The sequence below is a fragment of the Callorhinchus milii genome, unplaced genomic scaffold (assembly GCF_018977255.1).
Source record: "Callorhinchus milii isolate IMCB2004 unplaced genomic scaffold, IMCB_Cmil_1.0 Scaffold7, whole genome shotgun sequence".
In the NCBI taxonomy this organism is placed as follows: domain Eukaryota; kingdom Metazoa; phylum Chordata; class Chondrichthyes; order Chimaeriformes; family Callorhinchidae; genus Callorhinchus; species Callorhinchus milii.
The window spans coordinates 11,370,373-11,388,027 of record NW_024704748.1 but is presented as its reverse complement, the minus strand read 5'-3'; the positions used below and the strand labels follow the sequence as shown (position 1 = coordinate 11,388,027).

The window sequence follows — 17,655 nt, the reverse complement described above, 5'->3', positions numbered from 1 at the left end:
ATGCATTGGTAATCCATTTAAAGTGAACCAAGCAGGAGTTTGGGGCCCAAAATGTAGACATTGCACAGTATATACCAATAAAAAGCCTATTGTCTTACAAACGTGTTTCAGTCTTCTACCAAGTTCTTTCTGATATCCTTATGCAGGCCACGTCATTGATGTCTATTAAAGGAACATTGCCATTCAGATACAGCAGTATTTTTTTTAGTGAAAGAATACTAATGAAACTTTCTTACAGTTGGTTTAATGCTTTGCTTTTTATATTTCTATTTAACAATAGAAGCTGAAACTTGATTATTGAGCCTTTGGCACATGGTAGAGTTATAACAGAAGATATCACCAGATTTATGTCATACTGTCTGCCATCACTTCTTGTTAGTATGAACCTGCTTTTTATGTTTCATCTGCCTGCGGGCTCTCAGACATTTTGTCTCCTGGGAAGCATGTTACAAAGAACTTCTTTAAGAATACAATTAATTGACGATCATCTCAAAGACGGTCACTGCACTCACAGTAAAATCTTGAGAAGTGCTTTGAGATGGTTTGATGATGTAATAAGGCACTTTATCAAACACAAGCAGTTTTATATTATATGCAATACTAACTATTATGCATGTTTGAACCTGATATTTATCATTTTGTACTTTTATAGTTTATTTACATTAATGATAGGTAATATAAATGAGGAACTATTTGCATAGAGTTCAGGTATATTTAACTCACCTGGGGCTAATTTTGTAATGGTCAAAATGTGAATAATCTGAGTCGATTAGTAAAAATCTGAGCTGTCCAGCTGCTCTGTTATCCCACTTCCCTATTTTTGTGTTTACTTCAATACTGGTCAGCCACATGTCAGTGATATTGTGTATTTGTAACTAAATAGCTCTGTTCTGTCAGTTATCTCCATATTGGTGTAATTTGTCCTCTGACAACACTGAGGTCAGTCTGTAGTGTTGCTCTTTGGTAGACTTAGGAAGTTCATACTTTTCCGCCTTTTGGTAGACTGGGTGGTATGTCCCCTCTGTACAAATCAAGAAGTATGGAACTTTTGTTCTGAATTTCTTGATGAGTATGCGCATTGTTTTTTAAAAGTTGATTGATATTTTCTGGATAGCTTGACTGCATAACTGAGCGGAGGTTTTGAACAAAATATTTTTTTTCAAGGTTTTTGAACTGAAGGTTTTGAACAAAATAGAAAATGAAAGATATTCTTTGCGAGGCCATGGTCTCTAACTGGACTACTGTTGTGAGATGCCAAACCGTGAATTTTATATAAATTGTCTGATTGGAATATGCAGTAATAAAACTCAACCTGTACAGGATTTTGACTTTAAAGCTACAAAATTGCCAGTGCTATGTTTGCCTGTAGCCCTGCAGTTGAGGGGAAGATGTGGTTGGTGTGTGTGCAGCTATGGACTGTGACTGTGGGCTGCGGTAATGATCCAATTGATTCTGGGTACCTATTGTGATACGTTTTAAATCCTGTAAACCGTTGTTACTATGAATTTCAGAAACGCCCATTGTTTGTAATTTGGCTGAATAGTGTTGAACTTAATTTTATTCCTAAAGTGTTTTTAGGCTTTTTTTAAAACAAAGTTTAAAGTCTTGAAGTACAGTAACCAAATACACAAGGTGTGATTACTTTGGAATATTTTTTCTAAACAGTTATGCACATTGTTTTATTAACCTGTATTTGTGTGTAGTATCTGGCTTTTTTGTTTAGTACTGTATGTTGTTTGTTTAAGACTATTGGATATCAAATGTTTTGCTGTTATCTGCTGTTTGGAAAAATATTGTCTGAATTCTCTTAATGAGCATGGGCATGTTCAGGCACTTGTGAGGTACGTTTCTCACCTGCCAGGATGTTTACCTTAACAGATATAATGGAAAATGTCAGCTGTCTTTACCAAGACAACATTATCCAGTTTCATCTTTGCACCTGGGATAGTGAAAACCTCTGGGGCCATTGGTGGGGGTGGGAGGATAGATTTGCAGTATATTCAGCAAATGTGAAAGTCTCTTGGGATTCCATGTAATCTTGAATCCAGACTTTTAAATTCACTGAATGATTGATTTCGAAAGGGTATTTTGTTCAGCCACTCAAAACAAAATCTGTTTGCAAACTGTAGGAAGAGTAGTGATTAATTTATAAGCAGAAGGTCTTGAGTGAGTTGTACAGGTCCACGTCATGAATGAGGATAGTTCTGTTTTTCACCAGCAAAGCAATAAAGTGAAAGTAAATACTTCATAATTTAAAATAGGTTTACTTATTTGTAATAGCACAGGTTAGACTGGAGCTAGCTCTGTAAATTGCCAGTTACTCCCAGAATGGGTCTTTATGTATTCTGTTTGCTCCGCATAGATAATTATTTAAAAAGTTATTTTGTTTTTTTCAAGATGTCTCTGACTTTGCAAAGGAGCTGTAGAGTAATTTTTGTGATGCCGTACAAAGTAGCTTAATATAGATGAAAAATAATATGTTTATTTATGGGGAAAAAAGCTTTTGGTTGAAACAATAAACATGTATGCAGAAGAGAACATAGAGGAGTGAATACTTCTTAAAAGAAAACTTTTTCCCCATTACTGTTTTTGCAAAAAGTTTAAACTATTGGGACGCATTAAACAAGCTGTATGTCAGTGGATACTTGATGAGAATGATTATTTGCAGAAAAAAGTTTTGGTGAGGGCATGGAGGAATACTGTTTTAACACAATTTTATTCTGAAGAAAGGGGTGGTAAGTATTGAACGTCCCTGAAATAAGATTTTTTTGTGGCTGCAGGGATCAAACGTAATACTAGTACTAACTTGTGATGTGCAACATCGAATTTAAGAAAAAATCTGGGAATAAAAATTTTAAAAAGCACAATGCCCAGTTTTACACACACTGACGGTTTGTTTGGGTGCTGTTAAGTTTGCAAAGTTCAAATTTTATCGAACATATTGGGTTCTGGACAAGTGAGAATAAAAAAGCCGATAGAGTGACAACAGCTTTCTGAGACTCTGAAGTCAGTCCAAAGCACAAGTACTACTACAGCACGTATTATATTGCCTTGTCTTGCCTTAAAACCCATCTCTTTGAACATGCCTAAGGCCAGCTCCCTTCCCCTCCCCCCACCCCACCACACCCTTTAGTATTGGTCTCAATGAAAAGGAGCTGAGCAGTGGATCCAAGGAGTCATGAAAATTGTTAGTGTGGACATACAAGATGGAATTCATAAGCATATAATTTAAGTGTAAACCGTTTGAACATAATGTTAATTCCCCTCAAGCAGTAATGCATGAAATAAACCATTAAGGATGAATATAATATAGGTTGTAGTAACTGATCAATACTTCACAAGTCAAGATGAACAGATCTAAATCCTTTTCAGATGTAGTTTTTATGAGTTTTGGAATTATTTAAACAATTTCATTATGTTATTTGTATACCAAATTTTTGGATCTATGGCACAAGACACCCACTAAAAGTAGCTAATGTAATGATGTTCACCTCCTTTGGAAACTAAAAACTGGAAATGGGACTGAAGCTTCGATCATCATCCTTGCAAGTATAGATCAAAACTGTCCTCTTTCAGCCTGGCTTTGAGTCAGAAGGTTGTAGGTTGGGACTTGAACTCACAGTCTAAGATGACACTCCAATGCTGTGTTGGTGATTGCATTATTGGAGCTCCTGTCCTTCAGATAAGACTTCAAACCAATGTCCCAAAAGAGAAGTGAGTTTGTCCTGGTGTCCTGGCCAACAAATTCCCAAACAAAATTGGTCATTGATTTCAAGGATGTTTGTGGGACATTCCTGTGTGCCGTATGGCTGCCGCCTTTGCCTATATATACTTCATTTTATAATAAATTCTGTGGCGCACTTTGGGGTGACATTAAAGGTTTTATACTTAATGCAAGAAGTATTAAATATTCCTTGGCTTGGAACATGTTCTGTTAGGATTGTGCAAATTTTGACAATGGAAAGCAATCAGTCAGGTTGAATGTTGTAGATATAGAGTAATGCGCTAGAATTATGCTGGATCACTCCTGGATGTTGGAAAGAAATAATGTCCTTGTTTAGCCTTGTGCACTTTGTTTGTCTTTTTACCATTACGCCATCTGTATTTTTCCCTTGGGTGGTTGTCTGTATTGAATAGTGATGTGAAAGCTTTGACAATCCAATATATGCACTGATCGTCTTGCAAGCTGTTCATGTTTCTTGCAGATAAACATCACATTTATAAAATGACTCATGGAAACTTTTTTAATGGTCTATTAATGGTGGCTTGGGTGTTGGGATTGAATGGGAGAAGGAGAAGTGTTAGTTTATTTTGGAAAGAATGGTACCACAGTTTTCTAAGCATTGAGATGAAATGTGATACTTGAATCAAAATGCTGTTGGAATATTTACGCACTGAGATTTGATTTGCAGTTTAAAAAAGGGGATGGTTGCCTTTTACAAAAACATTTATATTACAATTTCTAAATATACAATTTTAGATAGATCTGAGCAAAGATTTATTTTATCCCATTTTTGGGAAAACTTTTCTTTACTCTTTCTCTTTTGGTTCCCTTAACTCCATTTCCTGACCGAAAGGTTGGGTAGGACTTAATTGTTACCTCTATGGAACGAGATTTAGTTTCAGACTTGTGATAGGTCTTGGAAGCAATTAGGAATATCACACTACATTGTATTTTTTTTCTTCAGTGTATTCATACCAATGTGTTAAATACTGTATAGTTTTTCAAAGTTGTGAGATTTTGCAACTTTCCAACATTGACAAGCTTATGGAAATGTGATGCCAGAGCTCTCAGCTTTTTGTTACAAACACATAGTATCAGCCTGGCTCACTCGGCAATAGTCTTGTCTCCAACAATAATAATAATCCTTGCATTTGATATAGCGCTTTTCACGTCTTCTAGACGTCTCAAAGCGCTTCACAGAATGGACTTTAAAGTGAATTGACTGTATATTTGTAGGCGAAATGCGGCACCTTATTGCGCACAGCAGTGTCCCACAAACAGTTGTGGATTGAAATTACCAATTTACTATTGTTTTTTTGAGGGATTATTATCCCTTCAATTATTATCCCCCAAATAAACAAACAAAACAAACCTCCATTTGTTGATATGGACATTTGAAGAGCCGGTAAACCAAGTGTCCAAAATATACACAGATCTGATAGTGTCCGCCCGGACACAGCTGCCTGCAGAACTGGGTTGTCATGTCGTCGCAATCCCTTCCGAAACCAGTGAACTGAATTCACCACCATTCTTCCTCTGTCTGTCTACCCCCCTCTGTCTCTCTCTGTCCTCCCTACGTGAAAGGCAATAAATCTATACTAATAACAAAATGTCTGTCTGTGTACCTGTCTGAAAAATCCAATAACCAATTGACGTAGAGACATGATTTATACCTCATTGGAAAAGTTTGCATGGGGGAGTGCCATGGGCATAATTTTTGGGAGGGGATCTATCATTGATGAGGAATTATTTTTGAGGGATTGTTGGCTTGGACCCCGGTAGAAATTCCTTTCACTTTTTGAATACTACCATGGGATTTTTGATGCCACCTGAACAGGTAGAGTGGGCCTTAGTTTAATGTCTCACCTGAAGGACGACACCACTGGTAATGCAATACCCCCAGTACTGCAGTAATGCATTGAAATGTCAGTTTAGACTGTGAGAAGTATATAGGTTTCAGCCCTCATCAGGACTTGGGGTTCATAGTTCAGGTTGACAATCCAGTGACGTACTGCATTGTCAGAGGTCCCATCTGGCTTTTCAGGTGGAAGTTAAAATTTCCTTGGCATTATTCAAAAAGCTAAGGGAGATTCTCCTAGTGTCCATTCAAAAATCCTCCAGATAAACGTGATCTTTCACTTCATGGCTGTTAGTGGCATATTGATGTACCGAAATTGGCTGCCTCATTCATCTCCAAATAATCACTACACTTTACAGTAAAATCCTATGGATCAATTGAGTTGTTTTCAATGACATGATTATGGATGCCTGAAAGTACTTTGAAATGCCCATTTGTTTGCAGCAACAGATATAGTTGGTGTGTTACGTATTAAATGGAGAAATTCTGTGTAGGTGGTCACAGTTGTAACACAGTGTTGTAGGTATAATAGATCAAATGTGAGCCCTGGTATTTGTGTACTAGTTGTTCAGGCTCTACACACCCCATTAAAACATTGTAATTTTACACCAGTTTGTTAATTACTAGTGAACGTTACAGCGAGTCTGTGCTGCTTCACAGGGTGGCTCTGCAGTACTGGGCCAACTGGTTCCACAACTGGCGGAATGGAAGGACTGACCTGAAACAACAGACCTTTGTCTGAGCTTGGCTATCCAACATGCAATGTCAGCAGCATATACAGTAACTACTTTTAGGGGTTGAATAGATTATGAACAAATAACTCTGTACATGAAACTGGAAAAAATATGTTTTAAGACATTTTGTGGGGTCAGAAAACAGCATGGAGGCAGAACAGTGAATTAGCATTAAATTGACCCCAGTGGATAATTTTTTTAATTATTTGTTTTTGTATGTTTTTTCCAAGAAAGAATTGGTTGATGCAGAGGGTTTGCACCCATTTGGCTTTTTAAACTTGCATTAATTAATTCCACAATACAATCATGTTGATGCTTATAAGCAGTTTCCCAATCCACAGCACAGCATAGTGCTAACAGCAAATATAGATTAGCCTTTATGGTATTTGTTTGCTAAAATGTTAACATTTTATGTTTACTTGTGTGTATTTTCCACACTATATAAAACAAGGCAACAATTTAACCCAGAGTTATCTGGAATAATCATTTGGCTGGTAAACAATCTTGTTCTTTCAGGTAGCTCCTTCAATTCAATCTCTTGTTGTATTGGTGCTCATTAAGAAAAGTCTTTTACAATTCAGTCACAGGTATTGCCATTCTAAAATGATTGTATTGTTAATTACAATATTAAATTGGTTTAGCTTTCCAAATGTATCCAATTGTGATTAAATTGCATGGCATAACACGATCAAATAATACAAATCTGTTAGCAGGGTGTGGGAGACGAGCAATGAATTTGGATTAAATTAACTCCAGTACAACATATTTTGGCAGAATGGCCACTGCCTATGATTCCAACTAGCAAGCAGGAGGGCATCTCATGACCTTAACCACGTATTGGCATCACTTCACACTATATGATATAATATATATATGAATGGCAAGCTATGTGGTTTTACCCCAATGCACAATCTAGGGTCCCCCAAGCCTTGGATCTTGCTAACCTGCGCCTAACACTTTTCGGAATTAGGTAAGCAGGATGCATCCCTCCAAGAAGGGAGTTCGTGCGCATTCCATTCCAACAATCTGTCTTTAAGATTTCTATGTGTAGGTGGGATGCATTGGAAATCTTGGTTTGGATACTCAAACATGGTGATAGGTTTCTGCATGTGTCAGACACCCAGCTGATCACAAAAAATATAGATGTCTCAATGTGATAAGGCGCTATATCAAATGCAAGGATGATATTAGCAGTGAGAATTTGGTGATGCATCAACATACAATGAAAACATACACAAGAAAAGAACTGCCATTATGAATGAAAATGTTTTTCTTACAATACTTGTGAATTCATTGAACACCAGATGAAAAGTAGTAGAATCAATTTGTTTTAGGATTGAAGATGACATGTTGCAATGGACTTGCTAATTAATGGCTCTTGGGTTGTGTTGGTACCTTTTCTCCAGGAATAAACCTTGTATTCAGCAGTAGAATCAATTTGTTTTAAGATTGAAGCTGACATGTTGCAATGGACTTGCTAATTAATGGCTCTTGGGTTGTGTTGGTACCTTTTCTCCAGGAATAAACCTTGTATTCAGCAATGCCTGTTCTGTATAGCCTCTACTCAAACAAAACAATCCTTTATGCATTTTTATGTATATTGCAGAATTCGTTCCAACGTTTGTTACATGGATATGGAAGTTACTTGTGTAAGAAACACAATCTGTTGAATTTAAATGATACAGGTTGCTATTTACACATGGGTACAGTTAGGATATATTTTTTTAATCAGGTGTGAGATTGAACTTGAAGTGACCGCAATGACCTATTCTCCTCGCTCACTCTTCTCTACAGCTCCTTCCCCTCCACTCTCGATTCCCTTGCTTCTCTCTCTTTCTGAACCATTTCCTATTCACATAATTCACCATGGAACACCAGCCACCTCCACTCCCTTAAAGTACCTGTCTTAAATCGAACTTAACGGTCCATTGGCAGATCTGGCTGGACCTTGTCATGTCTTACAGCTCTGCCCTCGCCTCTGCTAAATCGTCGTTCTACTCGAAGACAATCTTGGAGGCCAAGGACAACCCCAGATTCCTCTTCTCCATCACCAACCAGCTCCTCCACCCACCCTCTCACGCCTTACCTATCCTCATCTCCAATGCCAACTGCGAGGCGATTCTGGATTTCCTCAAATCCAAAGTCAAGGGGATCCACTCAGCTGCCTCTGCCCCCTGTCTACTACATCCTCCCCATCCCTCTCTCCACACCTTCGAACCTATCTTTCACTCCTCTCTCACCACCACTGTAATGCTTCACGAAACCCTCCACTCGTTTTCGTGCCGCCCATGGCACAGAAACAACCCTGGTCAAAGTTACAAATGACATTCTGTCCATCTGCGACCAGGGCTCCCTCTGCCTCCTCATCCTCCTTGACCTCTCTGCTGCCATCGACACCGTCGACCACTCTATCCTCATCCATCTCCTCTCACCTCGACCTTCACGGCTCTTCCCTTACTGGTTCAGATTGTACCTCTCACACCGCCTCCATCTCCACAAACAGTTTCTCCTCTAGCACCTGCATCGTCTCGTGCAGCGTTCCTCAGGGCTCTATCCTTGGTCCCCTCCTTTTCAACATATATATGCTCCCACTTGGTCGCATCATCTGCAGACACGGGGTCAACTTCCACATGTATGCGGATGACACCCAACTGTACCTCTCTGCCTCCACTCTGGACTCCATGACCACTGCTATCCTGACGGAATGTCTGTCAGACATCGAGTCCTGGATGAGAGCTAATTTTCTTCAGTTTAACGTCAACAAGACCGAGGCTCTCCTGATTGGCTCCCGTCAGTGCCTTCACACCTCAGGCGCAGATAGCATCACCATCCATGGTTGCATACTCCATCTTCCAAGCCAGTCTGGAACGTTGATGTCTTGTTTGACCCTCAACTATTCTTTTACCCCACATCTGTGTCATGACCCGCTCTGCTTTCCCCCACTTTCGCAACATCTTCCGGCTCCACCCCTGTCTGACATAGCAGGCTGCCGAAGCCCTCATACTCTGTTTCATTCCAACGAGGCTTGACTATGCAAATTCCTTGTTTTTCGGCCTCCCCAACTCCTCCCTCCATAGGCTGCAAATCATCCAAAACTCTGTAGCCCGTGTTCTCTCCTGCACCAGGCTCCGTGGCCCTATCCCCCCATCCTCGCCCGACTCCACAGGCTTCCCACCCCAGAGGATTCAGTTCAAGATCCTGGTCCTCACCTTCAAAGCCCTTCATGGTCTTGCTCCCCCCCTACGTCTGCAACCTCCTAACCCCCTACCATCCTGCCCGTTTCCTCCGTTCAGCAGGCTCCAGCCCGCTTCACGTCCCCCGCCTCGCTCTCCCCTCATCTGGCGGGCGGGCCCTCTGCCCCCACCCTCTGGAACTCCATCCCACAGTGCTTCCACCTCGCCCCCTCCCTTGCCTCCTTCAAGACTGTCCTCTTCGACCATGCTTTTGATCACCCTGCTTCTCCCTCCTGCCCTCCCCGAACCCTACCCCCAGCTTGGGTCCAAAACTCTTGACTGTCCAGCGCCTTGGGATGTTGTGATGTCCTCCCAATGTGAAAGGCGCTATACAAATGTAATTTTGTTGTTGATAGTGATAATGAATTCTTCAGTTTGTTTAGAGTGTGATGATCATTGGCATTTAACATGATATTCTCCCCCCCGCCCCCCAAACGCATCTTGATTCCTCAAACTCCTCTTGGCTGGTAACCCAACTTCCCCTTCCTTGTTCGGTGTCCAATCCCGCCACTCTATTGCACTCAGATGCTACCCTGCTTGAAGATTAGAAAGAAGTACAGCAGGGAAACAAGTCGCTCACTTAACCAGTCCATGGGGGTGTTGATATTCCACACAGGTCTCCACCTATTCCTTACTCCCTTCAATAGACTGCTATTCCCCTCTTCCTCATAAATGCATATGAGCAATCTGATTCAACCATCGCTTTAGGTAGGCAGTTCCACAATTATTTTCTTTTTCTGTCTATTTTGATATTAAGCCAAGAACCCCAAGGGTACAATACAAATGCAAGTTGTTGAAGAACATATTTCATGGATTGTTTACAATACTGTATTTCTGCGATTTCTATTAGGATTTTATAAACTGTGGAGATTTGGTGGTTTATCGTGATGGAATTGAATTCTTCAGTTGAATCCTGACTTTGTAACTCCATGGAAGTTGGTCTCCATTTATTGAGTTGACATTTATACACAATTTCAAGCAAATACGTCTCATTGACATTACTTTGTACTAACAGCCACTGCCTTGGGTATTTCTGTGTTCTACTAAATCCAAAAAAAACTGCCCAGCTCGTCTTAAGGAAAAGTTTCATTTGTAATTCAGAGATTCATGTGGCATATATTATCCAAGTTCAAATTGAGGTAAAATTTGATTTCTTCCTTCAACATGTGACATCCACCAAATATAACAACATTAGTGCTTTTTAACTGCTTTCCCTTGATTCCCCCCCCCACGCCCATGCTGTTATGGTAATTGCTTCAGTATTAAGCAACCTGGTGTGCAACATCACATTCCACACTGTTCTGAGCTGAAACAGTCTCATTCAGCATGGTGTTATAGTTTGCTTCTGCTCTCATGTTCCTGTTCTTGATCACCATTTAATAACCCCTAATGCATGAGTAAATCAACCATACGTACATAGCCAAGGCAGTGGCTATTGGTACAAAGTAGTAGGAATATTTTAGTTTTCCTGGCAAAACAGAATCTTACTACATTTTAACTTTGATTCTTTTTTTCTTGACCCTGAAAGCTAATCCATGTATTGGTCACAATACTGAAGAAAATACCACAACACAGAAATGTCAATGAAACATATTTGCTTGAAATTGTGTGTAAATGTCAAATCATTATTATTATACCGCAGTGCAATATGGCACCTTCCGGAGAGGTGAAGAAAAAAAGCAAAGGTGAAAATGAAGGTTTTTTTCATCCAATTGAGTTGAGGCTGTGGTCGTGCAAGAAACTGTGATATTGTGGCCTCTGATTGAAGTGCTGTTGAGGTCTTATTGCGTGTACAAGATATAGCCCTACTTGTGAAAATTGGTTGTTATGAGCTTTGTCTTCCATGCATAACTAAACCACATTATTTCCTGTGGTTACCGCTCATGTTGCAGTTCGAATTTATGGGCAGATATTATCTAACCGGATAGGGCACAGCTGGATGAACTTACTTTAAAAAAAACAAATCTCTTGCAGAAGGACAAAAAACAAAACTAGAAATCTGAAACATTTTTCTTAATTTGTGGCTGGAAATTTGCAGTTCTTCAAATAGGTTTTTTTAAAAATATACTGAAGTGAACTACAAAATGAATGAACTCAGCTACCATTGCCGTCAAGATAAACTCATTGAACAGTTTAAATGTCATAATGTACAGAGTAAATTTGAAGTTCCTTATATTTATCGTCTTGTTATCAGTCAGGAACCTAGGTATCTTGTTTGACCCTCAACTGTCTTCTTCCCCACATTCAAGACATGACCCACTCTGCCTTCCCTGACCTCCGTAACATCGTCCGACTCCGCCACTACCTCATCCCTCAGGCCGTTGAAACTCTTCTTCATGCCTTCAGCACATACAGGCTTGACTATGCAAATGCCCTGCTTGTCGACCTTCCCAACTCCTCCCTCCGCAGGCTGCAGATAATCCAGAATTCTGCAGCCCGTGTCCTCTCCCGCACCAAGCTCCGCGACCCCATCTCCCCCATTCTCGCCCGACTCCATGGGCTCCCTATTCTTCAGAGGATCCAGTTCAAGATCCTGGTCCTTCAAAGCCCTCCACGGCCTCGCCCCACCCTACCTTTGTGACCTCCTAACCCCCTATCAACCCGCCCGCTCCCTCTGCTCAGCCAGCTCCGGCCTGCTCCACGTCCCACCCCACCATTGGCGGGAGAGCCTTCAGCCACTCTTCCTCCAACCTCTGGAATTCCATTCCCCCAATTACTCCGCCTCGCCCCCACCTTAGCTTCCTTCAAGTCCCGCCTCAAGATCCTCCTCTTTGACCATGCATCAGCCACCCCCTTCCCCTCCCTTCTCCCCCCCCGTGAGACTGTTACTCGGGTCTGAAATGCTGTACACTTTCCAACGCCTTGGGACGTCCTCCCAACGTGAAAGGGGCTATACAAATGTAATGTTGTTGTTGTTTGACTCTCAAAGATCCTTTCTACCTCACATCTGCGCCATGACCCGCTCTGCCTTCCCCACCTTCACAACATCGCCTGGCTCCAACACTGTCTCACACCACAGGCCGGCAAAACCCTGATACATGCTTTCATTACATCAAGGCTTGACTATGCAAACTCACTGCTTGTCAGCCTCCCCAGCTCCTCCCTCCATAGGCTGCAGATCATCCAGAACGCTGCAGCCTGCGACCCGCATCCTCTCCTGCACCAGGCTCCATGACCCTAGCACCCACATCCTCACCCGACCCCACTGGTTTCCCATCACACAGAGGATACACTTTAAAATCCTGATCCTCGCCTTCAAAACCCTCCATAATAATAATAATCCTTGCATTTGATATCGCGAGTTTCACGTTGGGAGGACGTCCCAAAGTGCTTCATAGAACACACTGTAAAGTGAATTGACTGTATATTTGTGGGCGAATGCGGCAGCCAATTGCGCACAGCAATGTCCCACCAACAGTCGTAGATTGAAAATGACCAATTTATTATTGATTTTGGAGGGATTATTATTAGGCGTGTGGAGTAAGGAAACTTGCCCAAGGTTTCGCCCTGTGCCTGGAATTGAACTTGGGTCTCTCACTTGCAAAGCGAGTGCTCTAACCACTGAGCTACAGGACTCCACGACTCCATGGTCTTGTTCCCCCCTACCTCTGCAACCTCCTAACCCCCTACCATCCTGCTTGCTCCCTCCGCTCAGCGGGCTGCAGCCTGCTTCACGTCCCCTGCCTCGCTCGCTCCACTATTGGCGGACAGGCCCTCTGCCCCCATCCTCTGGAACTCTATCCCATAGTCCCTGTGCTTTACCCCTCCCTTGCCTCCTTCAAGACCCATCTCAAGACCCTCCTCTTCAACCATGCTTTCGATCTCCTTGCTCCCGCCCCGCCCTCCACACTCCCCGACCCCCAGCTCGGGTCTGAAACTCTCTGTCCAGCTCCTTGGGATGTCCTCCCGACGTGAAAGGCGCTATACAAATGTAATCTTGTTGTTGTTGCTGTTGTCATCTTAGTCCTGAGATAAGATTGCATTTCAAAGTTACTTGCATCTGTTCTATTTGTGGAAATGAATTTTTTGTGTTTTAAGGTTTTGTGGAGTACTGCAAAGTTTACTTCACTTTATGGCTGCCATGAGACATTGCTGTATGTAAATTGGATGCTGTATTGTCTATAAAATATATACTAGGCTTTGCAGTAAAATCCAGTGAATTGCTTTGAGATGTCCTCCCAACGTAAACAATGCCGCATCAAATGAGAGCATTATTGTTGTCTATCTAGTCAGGGTTACACTTGATGTCAGACCATCACCAGAGAATCCAATAAGACTCGCGTAAGTCTTATCTCTGTAAATCATATAATTATTTAAGTTGTACGTATCTCATTCAGTTTTCCACCCAAAAATATTTAGATTTGTTTGCACTTGTCATATTTATGAAGCAAATCATCTCCAAGCTCGTACTGCCGCGAGTATAATAACCGGCTTCATTGAATCGCGGGAAATGAATTCCTGATCCGTCAATGCATGCGCACTTCAGTACAAATGTTTGTGATAATTCAGGAAAGATAGAGCAAATGATCTTCAGGAAGTGGAGCTGTCAGCTTCCTTATCAGCTCGCACACACCCAGCAACCATATGTAAATAGCTTTCAAAAAAGTTTCATGAAGAAATCATAGCTGCGTGTCCTTTCTTGGCATTTACACTGTCTGAATTATTATTGGAAGAAACATAATTCCTAAAAATCTTGCACAAAGTAGCTGAAATTTAGAAAATATTGTAGTTTGCCACAGATCACTTCTGAATTAATAATAATAATCCTTGCATTTGATATAGTGCCTTATCGTGTCTTTGGGCAGGGGAGGCGTGAGGTGCCTAAACTTGCCAAACGTGTCTCCCTGCCCGGGACTCAAATCCAGGTTCTCTTGATTGCGAGGCGAGTGAGCTAATCATTCCACTACAGGACTTAACTGAGGTGGATATGAGAACCTTCTACTGGGAGGCTACAAAGCTGGTTCAAGCAAAGTATTCATACCAATGCAGTAGCAGCAAGATCCAAGTGGATGGAATGGGGAGAAATATGTATCCGAGGTACAAATTATCAATGAATAATTTGATGAACAGCTGGCTGTTCTAAGTAAAGTGCGGAGTTGTGTGCAAAGGCCCAAAATTATAAAACAAAAGTTTAGACAAGATAGGCAGGTCTCTTCCAAGCAATAGTGCTGCTTACCAGCTGTATACATGTGTTGTAGGTAAACAATGAAATGTTCATTAACTGCATTTTAAATCCCAGATTGTGAGAACTGACTTACTTTTATTACAGAAGCCCTTTGTGTATTAATTCAGAGTAAATTTGGCCCTGTTATAAAGTGCTTCATTTTAGCATGGTAATGCAGTCTGGGTCCTGGTTCCAACATTTTCTTACCACAAAATTCAATGACTCCATATTGCTTCATCAAAATCCATCATCACGCTTCAAATCCGATTGGTGGATGCCAAACTCGTTGATGCAACAAGAACATTTGAAATGCGATGAAGGATTTTGAATTATGAAACATGATTTCAAGCTCTGATTTCTGCTTTATTCCTTTTTTAAATAAAAAATAAATCCATTTCTGCTTGCATGCACAGTGATGTCACATCGTGATTGGTGAGGTCATGATGTGGAAGCATTAACTGAATTGGAATTTTATAATGTCTTATAAATGGGTTCAACTGTAGACATAGGTGGCAATTTATTTTTTCTTACATGGATTAGTACTAAAGTGGTTATTGCACATGATTGCATTACAGGAAGAAGCATGAACAACGTATCTTGTGATGAAAAATTTGGACTTTGAAGGCTGAATCTTTCCAGACCAAAGCAAAATGCGGTAAAGCAACATGGCTGAGGATTGTGTTGGTAAGTAAACTATTTGTTGTTTTGTTAATAGCAAGAAATTCAGTGACATTGTTTTAAGGCAGAGGAGCACAATGTTCAGTTGAACTTAGTTAACACAATGCTCAATTGAACTGATGTCATTTACAGGGTTCATTTTCTCTGAAAAAATGTTCCAGGTTTTAAATCCATAATTTGTAAGCTTCCAGTTGGTATTTATTGAGTTTAAGCTAAACATTTAAAAACGGCATCCTTGGGAGATGACACTGTTCAAGATGAGGTTTGTTACTTGATTTGCCAAGGACTGATTTTTTGTATTTTTGAACAAACTGAGCAAAACATAACTTGCCAAATAGTATCTTTGGAAGTTTGATATTTCAAAGGAAAACTTGAGAACTTGGGCAATGGAATCATTCAAGCAAAACATATCGATACAGTAATGGGAAGTCCGGAGAATTGGTTATGCTATTTGCTAGGTTGCTATCCCTTCATTCAAGCCGTTTTCATCATGGCTACTTTTTGACCTTTATATCTTCCAGTCTACATGTCGTGCATTCAATTGTATTTAATAGGAATCAATTATTAGAGGACTTTGCTTCGGAAATATTACAACTAAATTAACGTGAGAATAGAAGAGGAATTTTTAAAGAAATAGGAATTGGAATTAAGAATTACGGATGCAATTTTAAATTGTCACAAATTGCTTTCTTCGGTTTGTTAAAAATTTTTTGAATGTTTTGTATTAGCAAAACATAACAGTGAAATGTTGCATTGCACTCTAAGTAGGTAACAGGTTAATTGCGACAGAGTACCTTCTTAACGAATACTGAACAGCTTGTTTGTGTGCAGATCTTGTAGCCCTGCTATTCCTGCTTCTTGGCCATATAACACCAATTTCCAAAGATCAATAGAGATAAAGGTCTCAGACTGATTACATTTTTAGATTGGGGCTGGATGGGAAAATTAAGTGACCAAACATGGGTAAACGTTTGGAGGGATCTGAATTTAATACAGGTGGGATATTTTTCTTTGACTGCTCCACTTTAATTTTTATTTGCTGTAACAGGGAAAACGTGGCTTTTTAACCTGTTACATGCTGAAGAAAACAAGATAGTATTTGCATGTCATGCAGAGTCCAGCACGTAGGTTCTGCATGGACAGGAAGCACTTGACCAAGTAAAAGTGTTTGATATACAGATATCTTGTTTGCTGCTTCGGTGTTAAAATTGGACAGCAAGCCTGTGTCAGTGGTTTGTTTAGTCTAGTTTTCGCATAAGAGTATTTTACTGATCATATCGCCCTTTAAACATGTTTGTGGATTCAATTAATTCCACAGGGTTATTTATAGTGGTATGACCTCATTGTTTCTTTGTTCACATAAATCTGCTGTACTGTCAATGCTTGAACTCTTTATAACTGAGACTCAGTGATGCCGTTTACAGAGCAGTGTTTCAATCCAAATTTAGTCAGTTAATATATCATATACAATTTCATGTTATGGTTGTGTTAATGAATGTGATATCCTTTTGGCCGTCGGTAGCTGGTAATGGAATAATGTAAAAAAATAAAATGCAAATAACTGACTCACTAATTAATGGGGCACTGGCATCTGGAATTTGTGTCCTAGCAGTTAAATTCCTGTGTGTGTGTGTGTGAGAATCAACAAGGGCAATTGACTGCAATATTCAACGATTCAGTTGAAAAAAAACTTTTGGAGGGCATTGCTTTCAAAGTTTTCATAAAACACCTGCTGCCTTTACTTTGGAAAATGGTATCTGTTGAGATTAGAATTTCCAACCTTTCAAAGTTCTTGTTTCCTCTTGAATTGAATTGAGATTCCCAACCAGTTGGCCATGTTTTACTTTGGGAGTAAAATGTGCTGATGTTTATGATTCCAAGAAAACAACGGTGGTGTTTGCAAGCAAAGTCTCAGAAGCACTATCATGCTATGCTTTGTTTTGTGCTGTGTAGACCCTGATATAAAGGTGTTTATTTAGAAAGCTGACTGGTGCACAAAGTTCCTTAGACTAGTCAGAAATACCAATGCATCATCTCTTCTTCTCTCCCTCCTCCCCCCCCCCCCTCAAGATCACCAATGAACTTGCAGTATTTAAAATATAGATTTTAAAACATTTGATGCAAGCAGCAATTTACACATATTCCCACACTGATCTCTTGCTTTGAGCGAGGTATTGTGTTCTCGGGTGACATAGTGCATTTGATATAGCACCTTATGCCATCGAGATGTCTCAAAGTGCTTCACAGGATAAACTGGAAACTGT

The 17,655-nt window shown here is 40.4% G+C and overlaps 1 protein-coding gene across 8 annotated transcripts in view; it reads left to right on the top strand.

The window, feature by feature from the left end:
* Window positions 1-17,655, top strand: part of dlg5a (discs, large homolog 5a (Drosophila)) — a 77,044-nt gene that overhangs the window by 5,462 nt on the left and 53,927 nt on the right. For 7 of the 8 annotated variants that reach the window (XM_007898485.1, XM_007898484.1, XM_007898455.1 and 4 more), the window contains exon 1: window positions 15,383-15,397. Coding sequence is in view for 1 of the 8 variants with exons in the window: in XM_042336737.1 (XP_042192671.1) it covers window positions 15,379-15,397 (19 nt within the window). In the remaining 7 variants the exon portion in view is untranslated. Of the gene's footprint in view, window positions 1-15,288; window positions 15,398-17,655 lie in introns of those variants that run through there. The other variant, XM_042336737.1, reaches the window with a different exon arrangement.